This window comes from Gopherus evgoodei, chromosome 9, assembly GCF_007399415.2.
Source record: "Gopherus evgoodei ecotype Sinaloan lineage chromosome 9, rGopEvg1_v1.p, whole genome shotgun sequence".
Taxonomy (NCBI): domain Eukaryota; kingdom Metazoa; phylum Chordata; order Testudines; family Testudinidae; genus Gopherus; species Gopherus evgoodei.
In genome coordinates this window covers 94,068,832-94,086,236 of record NC_044330.1, presented here as the reverse complement: position 1 = coordinate 94,086,236, position 17,405 = coordinate 94,068,832, and the positions used below count along the sequence as shown (strand labels likewise).

Below are 17,405 nucleotides of genomic sequence, written 5' to 3'. Positions count from 1 at the left end.
TATATCCTGATCCCGAGGGCAAAAGGTGGGCCCAGGCCCATCCTCGACCTGAGGAATGTCAACCAGTTTTTGGTTCACTGCAAATTCCATATGGTGTCCCTGATCTCTGTTATTCTGTCCCTGGACCCAGGGGATTGGTTCGCATCCCTGGATCTCCAGGATGCGTACTTCCATATTCACATTTTCGAAGATCCCAGGCGCTTCCTCTGCTTTCTGGTGAGGACAGACCATTACCAGTTTATGGTCCTCCTCTTTGGCCTTTCCACGGCCCCCAGGGTTTTTACCAAATGCATGGCAGTGGTGGCGGCCCACCTCAGGAGGAATGGGCTTCAGATCTTCCCCTACCTGGACAACTAGCTGCTCAAGGGCAAGTCTCGGTCCCAGGTGCAGATGCAGATGGAATTCCTGCTATATATCTGCACGAGTCTAGGCCTTGTGGTGAACAAAGAGAAGTCCACTTTAGTCCTGGTCCAGCGCGCACACACTTCATAGGGGCACTGTTAGACTCCCACGGCCTCCCTCCCCCAGGAGAGGTTTGAGATGCTCAAAGGTCTTGTCACCTCGGTCACGGCCTTTCTGGTGATGATGGCACGGGTGTTCCTTCAAATCCTGGGCCATATGGCAGCATGCACCTCTGTGCATGATATGCCAGGCTCAGAATGAGGCTTCTCCAACTTTGGCTGGCCTCCCAGTATTCCCTGGCCTGGGACAATCTGGACAAGGTCGTCACGTTGCCACCCAATGTAGTAGCCGACCTGCAGTGGTGGTCCCTCCCGAGCAACGTGCTTCAGGGAATGCCCTTCAGGGAAACCCCTCCTGCACTAGATCTGTTGTTGTACGCCTCGGACTTGGGATGGGGAGCCCACATAGAGAGCTTCAAAACTCAGGGCAGATGGTCGCTCTCGGAATTGCATCTGCACATAAATGTCAGGGAGCTCAGGGCGGTGTGCCTGGCCTGCATAGCCTTCAGCCAGTACCTGAGGGGAAAGTGGGTCAGGGTCCTCACGGACAATATGACTGCGATGTATTATATCAGCAGGCAAGGGGGCACACGTTCCGTGCCTTGTGCTAGGAATCCCAGCTCCTGTGGGAGTTGGGTATAGCCCACAACATCCTTCTCAGGGTTTTTCACCTGCCTGGCAGGCACAATGCGCTCGCAGATCACCTAAGCAGGTTCTTCTCCCAACAACACTAGTGGTCTCTACACAGGGAGGTGGCCAGGCAGCTCTTCCTAGAATGGAGCACTCCCCAGGTAGATCTATTCGCCAGCATCCAGAATTGCCTATGCCCACGATTCTGCTCCAGGGCAGAAGAGGGCGATATCGGATGCGTTCCTAATCCCATGGTTGGGTCACCTGTTCTACGCCTTCCTGCCCTTTCCGCTGATAGGCAAGGTCCTCCAGAAGGTAAAGGCAGACGGGGCTCGGATTATCCTCATAGCCCCAGATTGGGCCTGTCAACATTGGTATGGGTCCCTCCTGTAGCTGTTAGCAGCCTCCCCCGTGCAGGCTGCTACTCCGACTGGATCTCCTCTCCCAGGAGGAGGGACGTCTCCTCCATCCCAACCTGGCCGCACTCCATTTAACAGCATGGCTGCTCCGTTGTTGAATGAGGAGGAGAGGAAGCGTTCTCAGTACATTAGACAGGTCCTGCTCGAGAGCAGGAAACTGTCCACACGTCGAACCTACCTGGCCAAAATGGTATTGGTTCTCCATGTGGGCAAGGGAGAGGGGTTCTTCCCACTCCTCCGCATCTATCCAGCTCATCCTCGATTATCTCCTGTCCCTTAGGACCCAAGGGCTGGCGCCCTCTTCGGTCAGGGTGCACCTGGCGGCCATTTCGGCTTTCCACCCCCCAGTGCAGGGCCACTCAGTGTTTTCACACCATATGACCTCCCGGTTCTTGAAAGGGCTGGATTGGGCATTTCCTTACACTTGACCCCCAGTCTTCCTCTGGGACCTGAACCTAGTGCTCTCCTGCCTCACAGGGCCTCCATTTGAGCCTTTGGCCACGTGTTCGTGGTCCCGCTTATTATGTAAGGTGGCGAACCCCCATATACGGTCTTTCATAGGGATAAGGTCCAGCTCCGCCCAAACCCAGCTTTTCTGTCAAAGGTAGTCTCGGCTTTCCACATGGATCAAGACATCTTTCTCCCAGTCCTCTGTCCTAAGCCCCATTCCTCCAATGAGGAAAGACGCCTTCACATGCTAGATGTCTGTAGAGCGCTGGCTTTTTACTTAGACAGAACCAGGCCCTTCAGTAGATCCCCTCAGCTTTTCATTGCTTATGCCGAGCATATGAGTGGGCGACCAATGTCCACCCAGCAGATCTCCTGCTGGATCACTTCGTGCATACACATCTGTTATAACCTGGCAGGGGTTCCCCCACCTCCTATAGTGAAAACTCATTCGACAAGAGCTCAGGCCTCATCTGCTGTCTACGTGGCGCATTTCCATAAGAACGGCCGTACTGGGTCAGACCAAAAGTCCATCTGGTCCAGTATCCTGTCTGCCGACGTGGCCAGTGCCAGGTGCCTCAGAGGGAGTGAACCTAACAGGTAATGATCAAGTGATCTCTCTCCTACCATCCATCTCCACCCTCTTGCAAAACAGAGTTTAGGGACACCATTCCTTACCCATAGTGGCTAATAGCCATTAATGGACTTAACCTCCATGAATTTATCCAGTTCTCTTTTAAACGCTGTTATACTCCTCGCCTTCACAACCTCTTCAGGTAAGGAGTTCCACAGGTTGACTGCGCGCTGTGTGAAGAACTTCCTTTTATTTGTTTTAAACCTGCTGCCTATTAATTTCATTTGGTGACCCTCTAGTTCTTGTATTATGGGAATAAGTAAATAACTTTTCCTTATCCACTTTTTCCACATCACTCATAATTTTATATACCTCTATCATATCTTCCCTTAGTCTCTTCTTTTCCAAGCTATAAAGTCCTAGCCTCTTTAATCTCTCCTCATATGGGACCCTCTCCAGAACCCTAATCATTTTAGTTGCCCTTCTCTGAACCTTTTCTAGTGCCAGTATATCTTTTTTGAGATGAGGCGACCACATCTGTACGGAGTATTCAGGATGTGGGCATGCCATCAATTTATATAAGGGCAATAATATATTATCCTTCTTATTCTTTATCTCCTTTTTAATGATTCCTAACATCCTGTTTGCTTTTTTGACCGCGTCTGCACACTGCGTGGACATCTTAGAACAGTCCACGATGACTCCAAGATCTTTCTCCTGATTCGTTGTAGCTAAATGAGTTCCTGTCATATTGTATGTATAGTTGGGGTTATTTTTTCCAATGTGAATTACTTTACATTTATCCACATTAAATTTCATTTGCCGTTTTGTTGCCCAATCACTTAGTTTTGTGAGATCTTTTTGAAGTTCTTCGCAGTCTGCTTGGGTCTTAACTATCTTGAGCAGTCTAGTGTCTGCAAACTTTGCCACCTCACTGTTTACCCCTTTCTCCAGATCATTTATGAATAAGTTGAATAGGATTGATCCTAGGACTGACCCTTGGGAAACACCACTAGTTACCTCTCTCCATTCTGAGAATTTACCATTAATTCCTACCCTTTGTTCCCTTTCTTTTAACCTGTGGCACCTTAGAGACTAGCAGACGTTTTGGAGCATGAGCGTTCGTGGGTGAATACCCACTTCGTCTGATACATGTAGTGGAAATTTCCAGGGGCAGGTATATATATGCAAGCAAGAAGCAAGCTAGAGATAACGAGGTTAGTTCAATCAGGGAGGTTGGGGCCCTGTTCTAGCAGTTGGATGTCTATGCGCTCCACCATGGATGTAGAGGCTCTACACATAAGCATCCCACACACAGATGGAATACAAGCTGTCAGGAACAGTATCCCTGATGATGCCACAGCAAAACTGGTTGCTGAGCTCTGTGCCTTTATCCTTACACACAACTATTTCAAATTTGATGACAATATATATCTCCAGATCATTGGCACCGGCATGGCCCCACAATATGCCAGTATTTTTATGGCCGACCTGGAACAACTCTTCCTTAGCTCTCGTCCACTCATGCTCCTTCTCTGCCTACGGTACATTGATGACATCTTCATCATCTGGACCCATGGGAAGGAGACTCTGAAAAATTCCACCACAATTTCAACAGCTTCCACCCCACCATCAACCTCAGCCTGGACCAATCTACACGGGAGGTCCACTTCCTAGACACCACGGTGCAAATAAGCGATGGTCACATTAACACCACCCTATACCGAAAACCTACCGATCGCTATGCCTCCAGCTTCCATCTCGGGCACACCACACAATCCATTGTCTACAGCCAAGCACTGAGGTACAACCACATCTGCTCTAACTCCTCAGACAGAGAGCAACACCTACAGAATCTCCACCAAGCATTCTCAAAACTACAATACCCGCATGAGGAAATAAGGAAACAGATCAACAGAGCCAGACGTGTACCCAGAAGCCTCCTACTGCAAGACAAACCCAAGAAAGAAACCAACAGGACTCCACTGGCCATCACATACAGTCCCCTGCTAAAACCCCTCCAACGCATCATTAAGGATCTACAACCCATCCTGGACAATGATCCCACACTTTCACAGGCCTTGGGTGGCAGACCAGTCCTCGCCCACAGTTAACCTGCCAACCTGAAGCATTTTGTCACCAGTAACTGCACACCACACCATAGTAACTCTAGCTCAGGAACCAGTGCATGCAACAAACCTCGATGCCAACTCTGCCCACATATCTACACCAACGACACCATCACAGGACCTAACCAGATCAGCCACACCATCACTGGTTCATTCACTGCACGTCCACCAATGTAATATACGCCATCATATGCCAGCAATGCCCCTCTGCTATGTACATCGACCAAACTGGACAGTCTCTACAGAAAAGGATAAACGGACACACATCAGATATTAGGAATGGCAATATACAAAAACCTGTAGGAGAACACTTCAGCCTCCCTGGACACACAATAGCAGATCTTAAGGTGGTCATCCTGCAGCAAAAAAACTTCAGGACCAGACTTCAAAGAGAAACTGCTGAGCTTCAGTTCATCTGCAAATTTGACACCATCAGCTCAGGATTAAACAAACACTGAATGGCTTGCCAACTACAAAACCAGTTTCTTTTCCCTTGGTTTTCACACCTCAACTGCTAGAATAGGACCTCATCCTCCCTGATTGAACTAACCTCACTATCTCTAGCTTGCTTCTTGCTTGCATATATATACCTGCCCCTAGAAATTTCCACTACATGCATCTGATGAAGTGGGTATTCACCCATGAAAGCTCCAAAACTTCTGTTTAGTCTATAAGGTGCCACAGGATTCTTTGCTGCTTTTACTGATCCAGACTAACACGGCTACCCCTCTGATACTTGTCTTTTAACCAGTTCTCAATCTCTGAAAGAACCTTCCCTCTTATCCCATGACAACTTTATTTACGTAAGAGCCTTTGGTGAGGGACCTTGTCAAAGGCTTTCTGGAAATCTGAGTACACTGTGTCCACTGGATCCCCTTTGTCCACATGTTTCACCCCTTCAAAGAACTCTAATAGATTAGTAAGACACAATTTCAATAGCGTGAAATTTCAGATTTAAGTATCTGAAATCATTAAATTTACGATTTTTAAAATCCAGTAACCATGAAATTGACCAGAACGGACTGTAAATTTGATAGGGCCCTAGACATATGCAACACATCTCAAAGAATAACAATTACAAAGTTTGTAAATGTTTTTTACACCCTGAAAGTGTAAAAAGTAATTATGACATCAATATCATGATGATAATCTTTGGTTATTTGTTCCTCAAGAGAAGAGCTGCTGATAATTATGCCAGTGATGTGGGAAAACAAAATGCGAGCCACAGGATCTTAATTTTATTACGACAAATTCAGATGTTAGAGTGGAAAATTATATATGCTTTGAAGATGAAATACACTTCAGATACATACTTGGTTTTAATCCAGTTCTTAATTTTATTTTAGCAAGGGGAGGTAAGACTCAAATGTCTTACTGCTTTGCAAGGACTTTACTATAATAAAGAGCTTAATTCCAAATTGGAACTCTTCACCAGTCGATTCAAGGTACGTATAGTTTGATATTTTGAAGAAAACCGACTTTAAGCTTTTAAAAAATTGTTCTGTTTTACTTTGTGCTGCTTTGAAAATAGTTTCCTTTTTGTTCTTAGGATAGAATTGTGTCTATGACTCTTGACAAAGAATATGATGTTGCAGTCCAAGCAATAAAATTACTTACTCTTGTTTTACAGTAAGTATATATCTTTTTCTGATCAATGTTAAGTACAAGAACTTTAAAAATATCTTTGTATAAGTGTAAGTCAGACGCCTCCGTACAGAGTCTGAGAGAAGTTTGTCCATCTTACACTAGCACAATGATGTATTCTAGAAATAGTCAGCAATGATATTTCCAGCGAGGATATCATCCCAACCTTTACCCAATTTACACATTTAAATGCTAGAAATATTATGACACTCATTTCAATTTGAAGTTTTTCATAATAGAGCTGAACTAAAAAGGTATACTGCAGATGGGATGTGTCTGACAGGAGGCAATAATTGAACGAAACTGACTCTTAAGTCACAACATACTGTGTCTTGGATATGTTTTAGAAAATGTAGTGTAAGTTGGTGGAATGCTATTTTAAAAACAGAACATTTTTATATCTTGAGAACCTTTCTGAGAACCAGTAGACAGTTTATTTCAAAGAAATTCTCTGGTTAGGACTAGTATAATATCAGATTAAGGTATTTTTCTAAACTAAATGCTATAGATGAAATGTATACATGACACTAAAATCTTAGGATGAGGTTAACCATTACTATAGGCCATATAGAAACAATCTTGATTAATTTTATTGGAAGATGGGAGTCCCCTAGAATGAGTTGAAAATCTTAACCCTAGTAGCTAACCTTTCTTATCCATAACAAGATAAGATGACATGAAGCAGAAGAACTAGCTTGCTATAGAGTATGTAACTGGAGACAGGCTTGACTTGATTTTGTTTGTGAAGTGATAGTTTCAGTACTGTGTTGATTTTAAAAGCATGGCACATGTAGGCAAAGCAAAGGGTTGCCCAACAGATTAGACTAATATTTTAGCAGTGCTGTATCCTCCATGTAGAAGGACTATTCACTTGTTGGGTTTTTTGTTTGTTTTTAAAGGGTTGAGGATATTTTAGAGAAAAGGCTTTCTTTTGACTCTTTCTTCCCTTTTTTCCTGTCTAATGATAGAATTAAATTTTTTGTCTGTGTATTTTTTTCCTTTCTCTTCCTAGGAGTAGTGAAGAAGTTCTGACTGCAGAAGACTGTGAAAATGTCTATCATCTGGTTTACTCGGCTCACCGGCCAGTAGCAGTAGCTGCAGGGGAGTTTCTTTATAAAAAGTGAGGAGCAATATACTTAATGTTAATTGATTACCTTTTTATTGTATGGACTATCTTAAAAAAGCACTAACATAATGGATATTTACCTTCTAGCTAGGAAAAGGGAAAGCTGAGTAAGGAAGTAGGTGTTAAAATACAAAGGCATGATTAACTTGTAGTGAGATCTGCATTTAAAAACAAAAAAAGTCACAACCCAGGCTCAGATAGAAGCGTTAGTCCTGGTGCTGGCTGTTGTTTGGGAAATGTTTTAGAGAATTCTTAAAATATGTTTTCTGTGTAATGTAGCATGTACATAAAACATACACTTGCATTAGTAGCTCATAGTTTTCTTGCTTAATATGTGGCCATCCCAGCTAAATTATGGAAAGAATACACCCTGTTCTCATGAATGCCATGTAAAATGTTGCATATATTACACTTAGAAGTGGAGATGTTTTAAGGAATGGACTAGGATGTGTATTGGTATTACATTCTCTTACATGACTGATCCAGATTATTTTGGATTGTCTGCTGTCTTGGTACATCTGGCAGCCATTGTGGTTTTGCTTGCTCCTGTAAACTTGCATTTTTCTCATCATCTTTCAGTAAAAGAGTTCATGAAGAGTCTGATAAATCTATGTCCACCAATTGGTAAATCTACAAGTCTATGGGATTTGAATTTGGCCCATACCCAAGTTTTTGTCCTTACCAAGCTTACACTTTTGCGATAATGCTTTTTCTCTCTAGTGTGTATTTCTAATGGCCGTTGCTTCAGCTAATCTTCTGATGATGACAGATTGCATAAGATGGATGTAAAAGGGCTCTCAGTCCTTTAACTTATCAAACTTTCTGGGTAACTATTACATAGTTACTGAGATTGTAAACTCTTTGGGATAGGAACTGTCTTTTTGTACAGTTTTTGTACAGCTCCTAGCGCAATGGGGTTATGATCCATGATCGGGGATCTCAAGCAGTATGATATTGCAAATAATAAAAATTATTTGGAATCGTGCAAAGTCCTTTTGTAAGACACCTACATTCTTTGAGAAATTTAGATCATTTATAAGAGATTATAAAAATGGATAATTTTGTTATGCAGACCTGCAATGATCTATGTGGAGTATCAGTGTCATTAAGATTTCAGCCTCAGTTCTGTTGACTTATGCACTTGCTCAGCTATAAACACTTGATTAGTCCCACTGAAATGAGTGTTTAAAGTTGGACAACCTAAATGCTTAGTTAATCACTTGCTTAAGCTTTTCTGGGATTTAAGGCCTAAATCCTGAATGACACTAATGGAAAGGCAGCTCTATCAATTCCTGAAACTTACAAAGCTGCCTATTGGAGCTCAAATCATAGAATCATAGAACTAGAAGGGACCTCAAGAGGAGCAGTTTACATCTTCATTTGAAATATTCAGCATTGGTTACTGTTGGAAACAGGATACTAATACTGTTAGTCTATTTCAGTATAGCATTTCTTATTTCCTTCAAGGAGAAAATATTTTGTTATGTTAAAAATATTTTATTTTCTTAGACTTTTCAGTCGCAGAGAGCCTGAAGATGATGGACTGCTTAAAAGGAGGGGGAGACAAGGTCCAAATGCTAACCTTGTGAAGACTTTGGTATTTTTCTTTTTGGAAAGTGAAGTAAGTTGAGTTTCACATTATCCGTTTTATCACTGTGGCTAAGGCCTGGTCTACACTGGTGGGGCGTAGAATTGATCTAAGTTATGACGCTTCAGCTATGTGAATAATGTAGCTGAAGTTGACTGACTTACACCTACTCATCGCAGTGTCTTCACTGCAGCGAGTCGACTGCTGCCACTCCCCTGTCGACTCTGCCTGCACCTCTCGCCACGGTGGAGTACAGGAGTCTACAGGAGAGCTGTTGGGGCTTGATTTATCGAGTCTAGACTAGACGTGATAAATCGACCCCCGCTGGCTCAATCGCTGCCTGCCGATTCAGCGGGTAGTATAGACGTACCCTAAGAGAGAGTTCCATTCTTTCCTGCTCTTATGTATTACATATCCATACTGGTTTCCTGTTTTAAATCATTACTCTGGGAAACTAAACTTTATTCTTTATAGTGTAGTATATCATTGAAGATCCGCAGAGTACAGGAACCCATTTAATGGAATAGACAGCCAGTCACTTAAAACTATATGAGAGAGAGGTAAATATAAAAAAAAACTCCTGAGGGCATTCTGCACCAAAAAATAAAATAAAATTCTACAAATAAATGTGGAGGCTACAACATGGCATTGGGGAGCACAGGCCACTGAGATCACTGTGCAGCTGTCTGCCGGTGGGGGGGTGGGCCCAGTGGTGAGGCTGCATCCAACCCTAACATAGCACAAGGACATGGCCAGCCCCAGAAACACCCTATGGCCCTGCCCCTCTGTTTGGGCAGCAGGCTCTGCAAGGCAGGATCCAAGTGTCAGGGGGATCCAGGTATGGGTTGAAAAGATTCTAGCGTGGTAGTGCGACCTAGTGGTCATAGTCCATATAAACCCCTTTCCGGGGTAGCATTGCCTAGTGGCCAGAGTCCATATAAACCCACTTGTGAGTGGGGTAGCGCGGCCTAGCGGCCAGAGTCCACTTAAGATCCTTCATGGTTCTGAGGTGAGGGTTAGGGGGGACTTGGGACCTCCCTCTCCACTGAGCCCCGACCCAGCGCCCCGATAGTGGCAAGCTCTCCTTGCCTCTTGCTTGGCAGGGATCTGCCTGTAACATGCCGAGCTTCCTCACAGCTCTAACACTGTCTCTAGAGTTCCCCTGGGTCACTTTCCACTGTAAATACTAGTTCATCTGGGGCTTGGGGTCCTCTGGTCTGTTTCTCCCTGTGACGTCCCCCGTCAGGGTCCCAGGTTGTGCCTCAGCTTGACTGACTCGTGGATCCTGATGCGCAGGCTCTCCCTCCTCAGGAGCAGGCAGCATGCATCCTTCTCTTCTAGTGGTCAGCCCAGACTGAGCTGTTCTGCAGGTTTTTATATCTGTTCTCCAGTTGAAGCATGCCCAGCAGAGCTTCTGGGGTGTGGCTTCCTCTGCTAGAAAGGAAGAGTTAACCCCTGCTGTACCAGTGCGAGGCCACTCTGCCCCATCACAAGGACAAAGAAGTTTGGGCCTTGCTAGGTGTTGAATGTCTCCTGTATGAATGGGAGATAAGAGTGCTAAGTGTCTTGCAGCATCAGACCTGTTAGTTGGGAAAATTAGGTACAGTCTTCTCACATAAAAGGTTTGGAATCAGACAACTCAGAAAGTTTGCTTTCTGCTGCTTCAAATTCTGTCTAAATAACTGTTAGTAACTCAGCAAATTGAAAATGTTAAAATATAAACTAAAGAGGAAGTTGGTAAGAATGTTTGTACTTTAAAAGTCACTATTTCGTATTTGCTGTAACAGTGTTGAGATCTCTGGATTAATGTGCCACAAAGTTAAAAACTATCTTTTTCATTGGCTGGAGAATATAACTAATGTATTCCTTTTTAGTTACATGAGCATGCTGCTTATCTTGTGGACAGCATGTGGGACTGTGCAACAGAACTCTTGAAGGACTGGGAATGTATGAATAGTCTTCTGTTGGAAGAGCCGCTCAATGGAGAGGAGCGTAAGAGATTTCATTATATCTTGCTGTCCAAATTGATGTATTGTTCATTTTTCAGCATTTGATATAGTTGAGATACTGAAACTAACTCACCGAAATTTTTGAAATAATTTAAGCAAAACATAAATAACTTCAGATTGATATGGACTGCCCAGACTAGATCACTAATTATTTGACTAATTGTAGTCACAATGGAGTTTGTACATGATGGTTAGACTGTAATTTTATGTGAGAAGCCTTTATTCATATAACTTTTAACTAGGGCTGTCATGCAATTAAAAACTTAATCATGCGGTTGTTAATAGAACACAATTCATTGAAATATTTTTGGATGTTTTCTACATTTTCAAATATTTTGATACAGGATACAAAGTGTACAGTGCTCGCTTTACATTTTTTATTACATGTGGACAGTTGCTATGCACAGGACCGTGACTCCGATGTGCCCACCAGAATCTTCCAGAAGACCCAGGCCTAAGATCAAGGCCCCCATCAGTGGTCATTCTGGACACCTTGGACGTATCACCAGGCCCAAGGTGTACCTCCAGTCCCATTTCGCTCTGCTCCATCGGAGCATCAGGTGCCGGAGGCGACTATCAGCTGCCCCCCTCCTACCGGTATGGAGGAAGCGCATGTTCAGCCACCAGACTCCCAGATCCCACTGGAGCCGGAGGTTGTCCAAGAGCAAGAGTCCACACAGGACCTGCTTGTCCCTGGCCTCTCCTCTCCTGATGAGGCGGTGGCGGGGACATCCTCCATGGTCCCTCCTCCAATTGACCTGAGGGCCCATCAGGACCTCCTGAGATTTGTGGGACTCAATATGAATTTCCAGGTAGAGGAGGTACCGGAGATAGAAGACCCCGGGGTGGATATTCTGTCGGCTGACGCCCCCACAAGAATGGCCGTACCATTCATCTGGACGATCCAGGCCAATGCTGATAACATCTGGCAGTCTCCAGCCTCTATTCCACCTGCTGCCAGGGGAGTTGAATGCAAGTACATGGTGCCCTCTAAGGGTACGAGTACCTGTACGTCCATCCTCGTGCCTGCTCCCTTGTCGTACAGTCTGTCAATGAGAGGGAACGCCATGGCCAGCAGGCTCCGGCTCCCAAAATTGAAGGAGGCTAGGCGCATGGACTTACTGGGCCGTAAGGTATACTCTGCAGGGGCTCTCCAACTCTGGGTGGCAAACCAGCAAGCCCTGCTTAGCCGCAACAACTAGAACACCTGGGCAGTGGTGGGCAAGTTCACGGAGTTAGTCCCTCAAGATTCCCGTCAAGAGTTTGCTGCCCTCTTGGAGGAGGGGAAGAAAGTGACAAGGACTTCCCTCCAGGCCTCGCTGCATGCAGCAGACTCCACAGCCAGGACTCTGGCCTCAGGAGTTGCCATGAGACGCATTTCATGGCTTCAGGTGTCAGGCCTTCCGCCAGAACTACAGCATACCATACAGGACTTGCCCTTTGATGGTCGAGGCCTCTTTTCTGAAAAGACTGACTCTAGGCTGCAAAGCCTGAAGGACAACAGGGTCATTATGCGTTCTCTTGGCATGCACACGCTGGTGACTCAACGCTGGCCTTTCTGCCCCCAGCCTGACCGCCATTACCCTCTGCCTAGACAGAGGCAGGACTTTGGCAGAAGGCATGGTCGAGCCGGTTGTAGGCGGCAGTCAGTACCCCACAGGGGCCAAAATCAGGGTCCCTCCAAGCCACCTACGGTGCCAAAGCCAAACTTTTGAAGGTGTGCCCGAGGACGGTGTACCAGTTACTTTCCAGGATCCTTTCCCTCCCTTTTACAACCACCACTCTCCTTTTTCCTCCCTGCGTGGTCCCAGCTAACTTCGGACCGTTGGGTCCTATGCACGGTGGAACTTGGGTACCACCTCCAGTTTTTTTTGCCCCCTCCCCCCCCCTTTCCATCCCCCATCCTCGTCCCTCTTCTGGGACCCCTCTCACGAGCAACTCCTCTTACAAGAGGTGCGGAAACTCCTTGCCATGGGAGCCATAGAGGAGGTACCAAAGGACGAAAGGGGCAAGGGATTCTACTCCTGCTATTTCCTAATCCCCAAGGGGAAGGAACGTCTCAGACCTATCCTAGACCTGCGAGAACTCAACAAGTTCATGATAAAGTTGAAGTTCCGCATGGTATCCCGGGGGACCATTATCCCATCTTTAGATCCCAGAGACTGATATGCCGCCCTCGATATGAAGGACGCGTATTTTCACATCACCATTTATCCTCCACGCAGACGGTACCTCTGGTTTGTAGCCAACCATCAACATTTCCAGTTTACGATCCTTCCGTTCAGTCTCTCTGCTGCCCCAAGAATATTCAAAAAGTGCATGGCTGTAGTTGCCGCCTCCCTCCGCCGCCGTCGGATACACGTTTTTCCATATCTCGACGATTGGCTCATTCGAGGGACCTCCGAGGCACAAGTCACCCATTATATGGACATCGTCAAGGACCTATTCGTGAGTCTAGGCCTGATGATCAATACAGAAAAATCCACTCTGGTTCCCACACAGAGGATAGACTTCATTGGAGTCCAGGATGGCCCCAGTCTCACCAGTGCCTGCTTACTACAGCCTCGGTTTCAGGCTATGGTAAAAATTATCTGAGCCCTACAGAACTTCCTGACAGCTTCGGCTCGCACTTGTCTCGGTCTCCTGGGTCACATGGCTGCCTGCACGTTCGTGACCAGACACGCGAGGCTATGCCTTTGTCCCCTCCAATCTTGGCTCACCTCGGTATACCACGCGGGCAGAGACACCATAGACATGAGTCACGATTCCCCCGAGCATCCTAGGCTCCCTGGACTGGTGGTTGACGCCCTCCCTGGTGTGTGCAGGGATGCCGTTCCATCCACCTCAGCCTTCCATGTCCCTGATGACGGACGCGTCATCTCTCGGCTGGGGTGTTCACCTCGACCATCTTTGCATTCAAGACCTTTGGTCATCTCAGGAGCTGGCCTTGTACATCAGTGTCCAAGAGCTGAGAGCAGTCTGCCTTGCGTGCCAGGCATTTCAACAGCATTTGCAAGGCCGTTGTATTTCAGTGTTCACAGACAACACAACAGCCATGTATTACATAAAGAAGCAGGGAGGGACACAGTCCTTCCCCCCTTTGTCAGGAAGCCATCCAGCTTTGGAACTTCTGTATAGCCCACTCGATAGACCTGGTAGCCTCTTTTCTCCCAGGAGTTCCGAACACTCTGGCGGATTGACTCAGCAGATCCTTCCTGTCTCACGAGTGGTCTATTCGTCCGGACATTATTCATTCTGTTTTCCGGAAGTGGGGCTTTCTCCGTATAGACCTCTTCGCTTCCCACGAGAACAGGAAATGCCAGATGTTCTGCTCCTTCCAAGGCCTCTCCCAGGACTCGATCTCGGATGCTTTTCCTGATGCCGTGGACGAGCCAATTGCTTTACGTCTTTCCACCGTTCCTGCTGGTTCACAGGGTCCTGATAAAGCTCCGCAGGGACAGAGCTCGCATGATCATGATCGCTCCAGCGTGGCCCAGGCAGCACTGGTACACCATGCTGCTCAACCTGTCGATAGCCAACCCAATTACCCTGCATCTTCGCCCAGAACTCATAACTCAGGACCACAGCAGACTTCACCACCCAGACATGCAGTCCCTTCGCCTCACAGCATGGCTGCTGAGTGGTTAAGCCAGTCCGAGTTACATTGCTCTGCCTCAGTACAACAAGTAGCAGGAAACCTTCCACTCGGTCAACGTATCTGGCCAAATGGAAGCGTTTCTCCTGCTGGTGCAAAACACATAATGTTACTCCCACCGAGGCATCGATCCCCACCATGTTGGAATACCTCTGGTCTCTCAAACAACAGGGCCTAGTGGTATCATCATTGAGGGTGCACTTGGTGGCCATCTCTACCTTCCACCCAGGGGAAAGTGGCTGCTCTGTGTTCTCACATGCTATGGTTTCTAGGTTCCTCAAGGGCTTGGACTGCATATACCCCCAAGTATGCCGTCCCGCCCCAACCTGGAACCTCCAACCTGGTTCTAACCAGACTGATGTCTGCCCCTTTCGAGCCGTTAGCAACCTGCTCGCTACTATACCTGTCTTGGAAGACAGCTTTCCTCGTAGCCATTACTTCGGCCAGACGAGTCTCCGAGCTTAGGGCTCTTATGGTGGACCCATTGTATACTGTGTTTCACAACGACAAGCTGCAATGCGACCACACCCGGCTTTCCTCCCTAACGTGGTATCGGCCTTTCATATCAACCAGGATATCTTCCTTCTGGTCTTCTTCCCGAAGCCACACTCATCACAATGGGAACAACAGTTGCACTCCCTAGATGTCCGGAGAGCACTCGCATTTTATATCAAGTGGACAAAACCCTTTAATAAAATGCCCCAACTCTTCATCACGGTGGCAGGCCGAATGAAGGGCCTGCCTGTCTCCTCCCAGAGGATCTCATCTTGGGTGACGGCGTGCATCCATACTTGTTATGACTTGGCTCATGTCCCCTTGAGCCACCTCACCGCACATTCTACCAGGGCTCAGGCTTCATCTGCCGCCTTCCTGGCTCATGTACCCATCCAGGAGATATGTCGCGCAGCTACCTGGTCCTCAGTCCACACCTTTGCTTCATATTACGCTCTGGTTCAACAGTCCAGAGATGATGCAGCCTTTGGCTCAGCAGTTCTGCTTTCTGCAACATCTCACTCCGACCCCACCGCCTAGGTAAGGCTTGGGAATCACCTAACTGGAATGGATATGAGCAAGCACTCGAAGAAGAAAAGACGGTTACCTTTGTAACTGTTGTTCTTCGAGATGTGTTGCTCATATCCATTTCAAACCCGCCCTCCTTCCCCTCTGTTGGAGTAGCTGGCAAGAATGAACTGAAGGGCCGTTGGGTCGGCAGGGGTATATATCCAGCGCCATGGCGGCACCACTCTAGACAGCACCCCAGCCGACCCACCTAGTGTTGCTAGGGTAAAAATCTTCCGACGAGCGTGCACGCACCTAATTGGAATGGATATGAGCAGCACATCTCGAAGAAAAACAGTTACAAAGGTGAGTAACCGTGTTTTCTTAAACATGGGAGACCAGAACTGCACTTGGTATTCAGATGAGGTTTCACCAGTGCCCTGTATAACGGTACTAACAAAACCTCATCTCTACTGGAAATACCTCACCTGATGCGTCCCAAGACTGCATTTTTTTTTCAAGGCTATATCACATTGGCAGCTCATAGTCCATCCTATGATCAACCAATACTCCAAGGTCCTTCTCCTCCTCTGTTATTCCAACTGATGCATTCCCGTTTTATAATAGTAATTCTTGTTATTAATCCATAAATGCATAACCTTGCACTTTTGACTATTAAATTTCATCCTATTACTATTACTCTAGTTTACAAGGTCATCCAGATCTTCCTGTATGATATCCCGGTCCTTCTCTATATTGGCAGTACCTCCCAGCTTTGTGTCATCCGCAAACTTTATTAGCACATTCCCACTTTTTGTGTCAAGGTCAGTAATAAAAAGATTAAATAAGATTGATCCCAACACCGATCCCCGAGGAACTCCACTAGTAACCTTCCTCCAGCCTGAAAATTCACCTTTCAGTATGACCCATTATAGTTTCCCATTTAGCCAGTTCCTTATCCACCTTTCAATTTTCATATTGATCCCCATCTTTTCCAATTTAGCTAATAATTCCCATGTGGAACCATATCAAATGACTTACTGAAATCGAGGTAAATTATATCCACTGCATTTCCTTTCTCTAGAAAATCTATTACCTTCTCAAAGAAGGAGGTCAGGTTGGTTTGGCATGATCTACCTTTTGTAAAACCATGTTGTATTTTGTCCCAATTACCATTGACCTCAGTGTTCTTAAATACTTTCACCTTCAAAAATTTTTCCAAGCCCTTGCAAGCTACTGATGTCAAACTAACAGGTCTGTAGTTGCCCGGATCACTTTTTTCCCCTTTCTTAAAGATAGGAACTGTTAGCAATTTTCCAGTCATACAGTTTATAGGATATTTTCGCATCTCAATTTGACCTTTGCATTAAAAATACTCATGGTTCGTTGTGGGAGGAAATCATTACCAATATAAGGTTCTTCTGTTTTGCCTGTCTGTAGCACCTTGAGTATTCACAAAATGCTTTTCAGCAGTAGTAGTGCATTTAATACATCAGAATTTCCATGTCTACTCTTATTTGAATGATTGGCTCATCAGGGTATCCTCACAGGAGGTTGAAGCAAAAGCTCTGTCATAAATATGCACTAGGGTTCAAGATAAACCAGAAGAAATTACACACACCACCAGATCAGACCTTTTATTGGGGCAATCTGGAATCTCAAAAAAGCAGAGATTTTCTTCCAGAAGAAAAGCATTTTAAAAATTGGGTTGCAGCAATAAAATT

General features: G+C 45.8%; 1 protein-coding gene across 3 annotated transcripts in view; it reads left to right on the top strand.

The window, feature by feature from the left end:
* Positions 1-17,405, top strand: part of STAG2 (stromal antigen 2) — a 187,818-nt gene that overhangs the window by 108,787 nt on the left and 61,626 nt on the right. For all 3 annotated transcript variants that reach the window (XM_030576074.1, XM_030576076.1, XM_030576075.1), the window contains exons 11-15: positions 6,007-6,105; positions 6,210-6,289; positions 7,317-7,424; positions 8,940-9,051; positions 10,893-11,010. In XM_030576074.1, the coding sequence (XP_030431934.1) occupies positions 6,007-6,105; positions 6,210-6,289; positions 7,317-7,424; positions 8,940-9,051; positions 10,893-11,010 (517 nt within the window). The remainder of the gene's footprint in view (positions 1-6,006; positions 6,106-6,209; positions 6,290-7,316; positions 7,425-8,939; positions 9,052-10,892; positions 11,011-17,405) is intronic.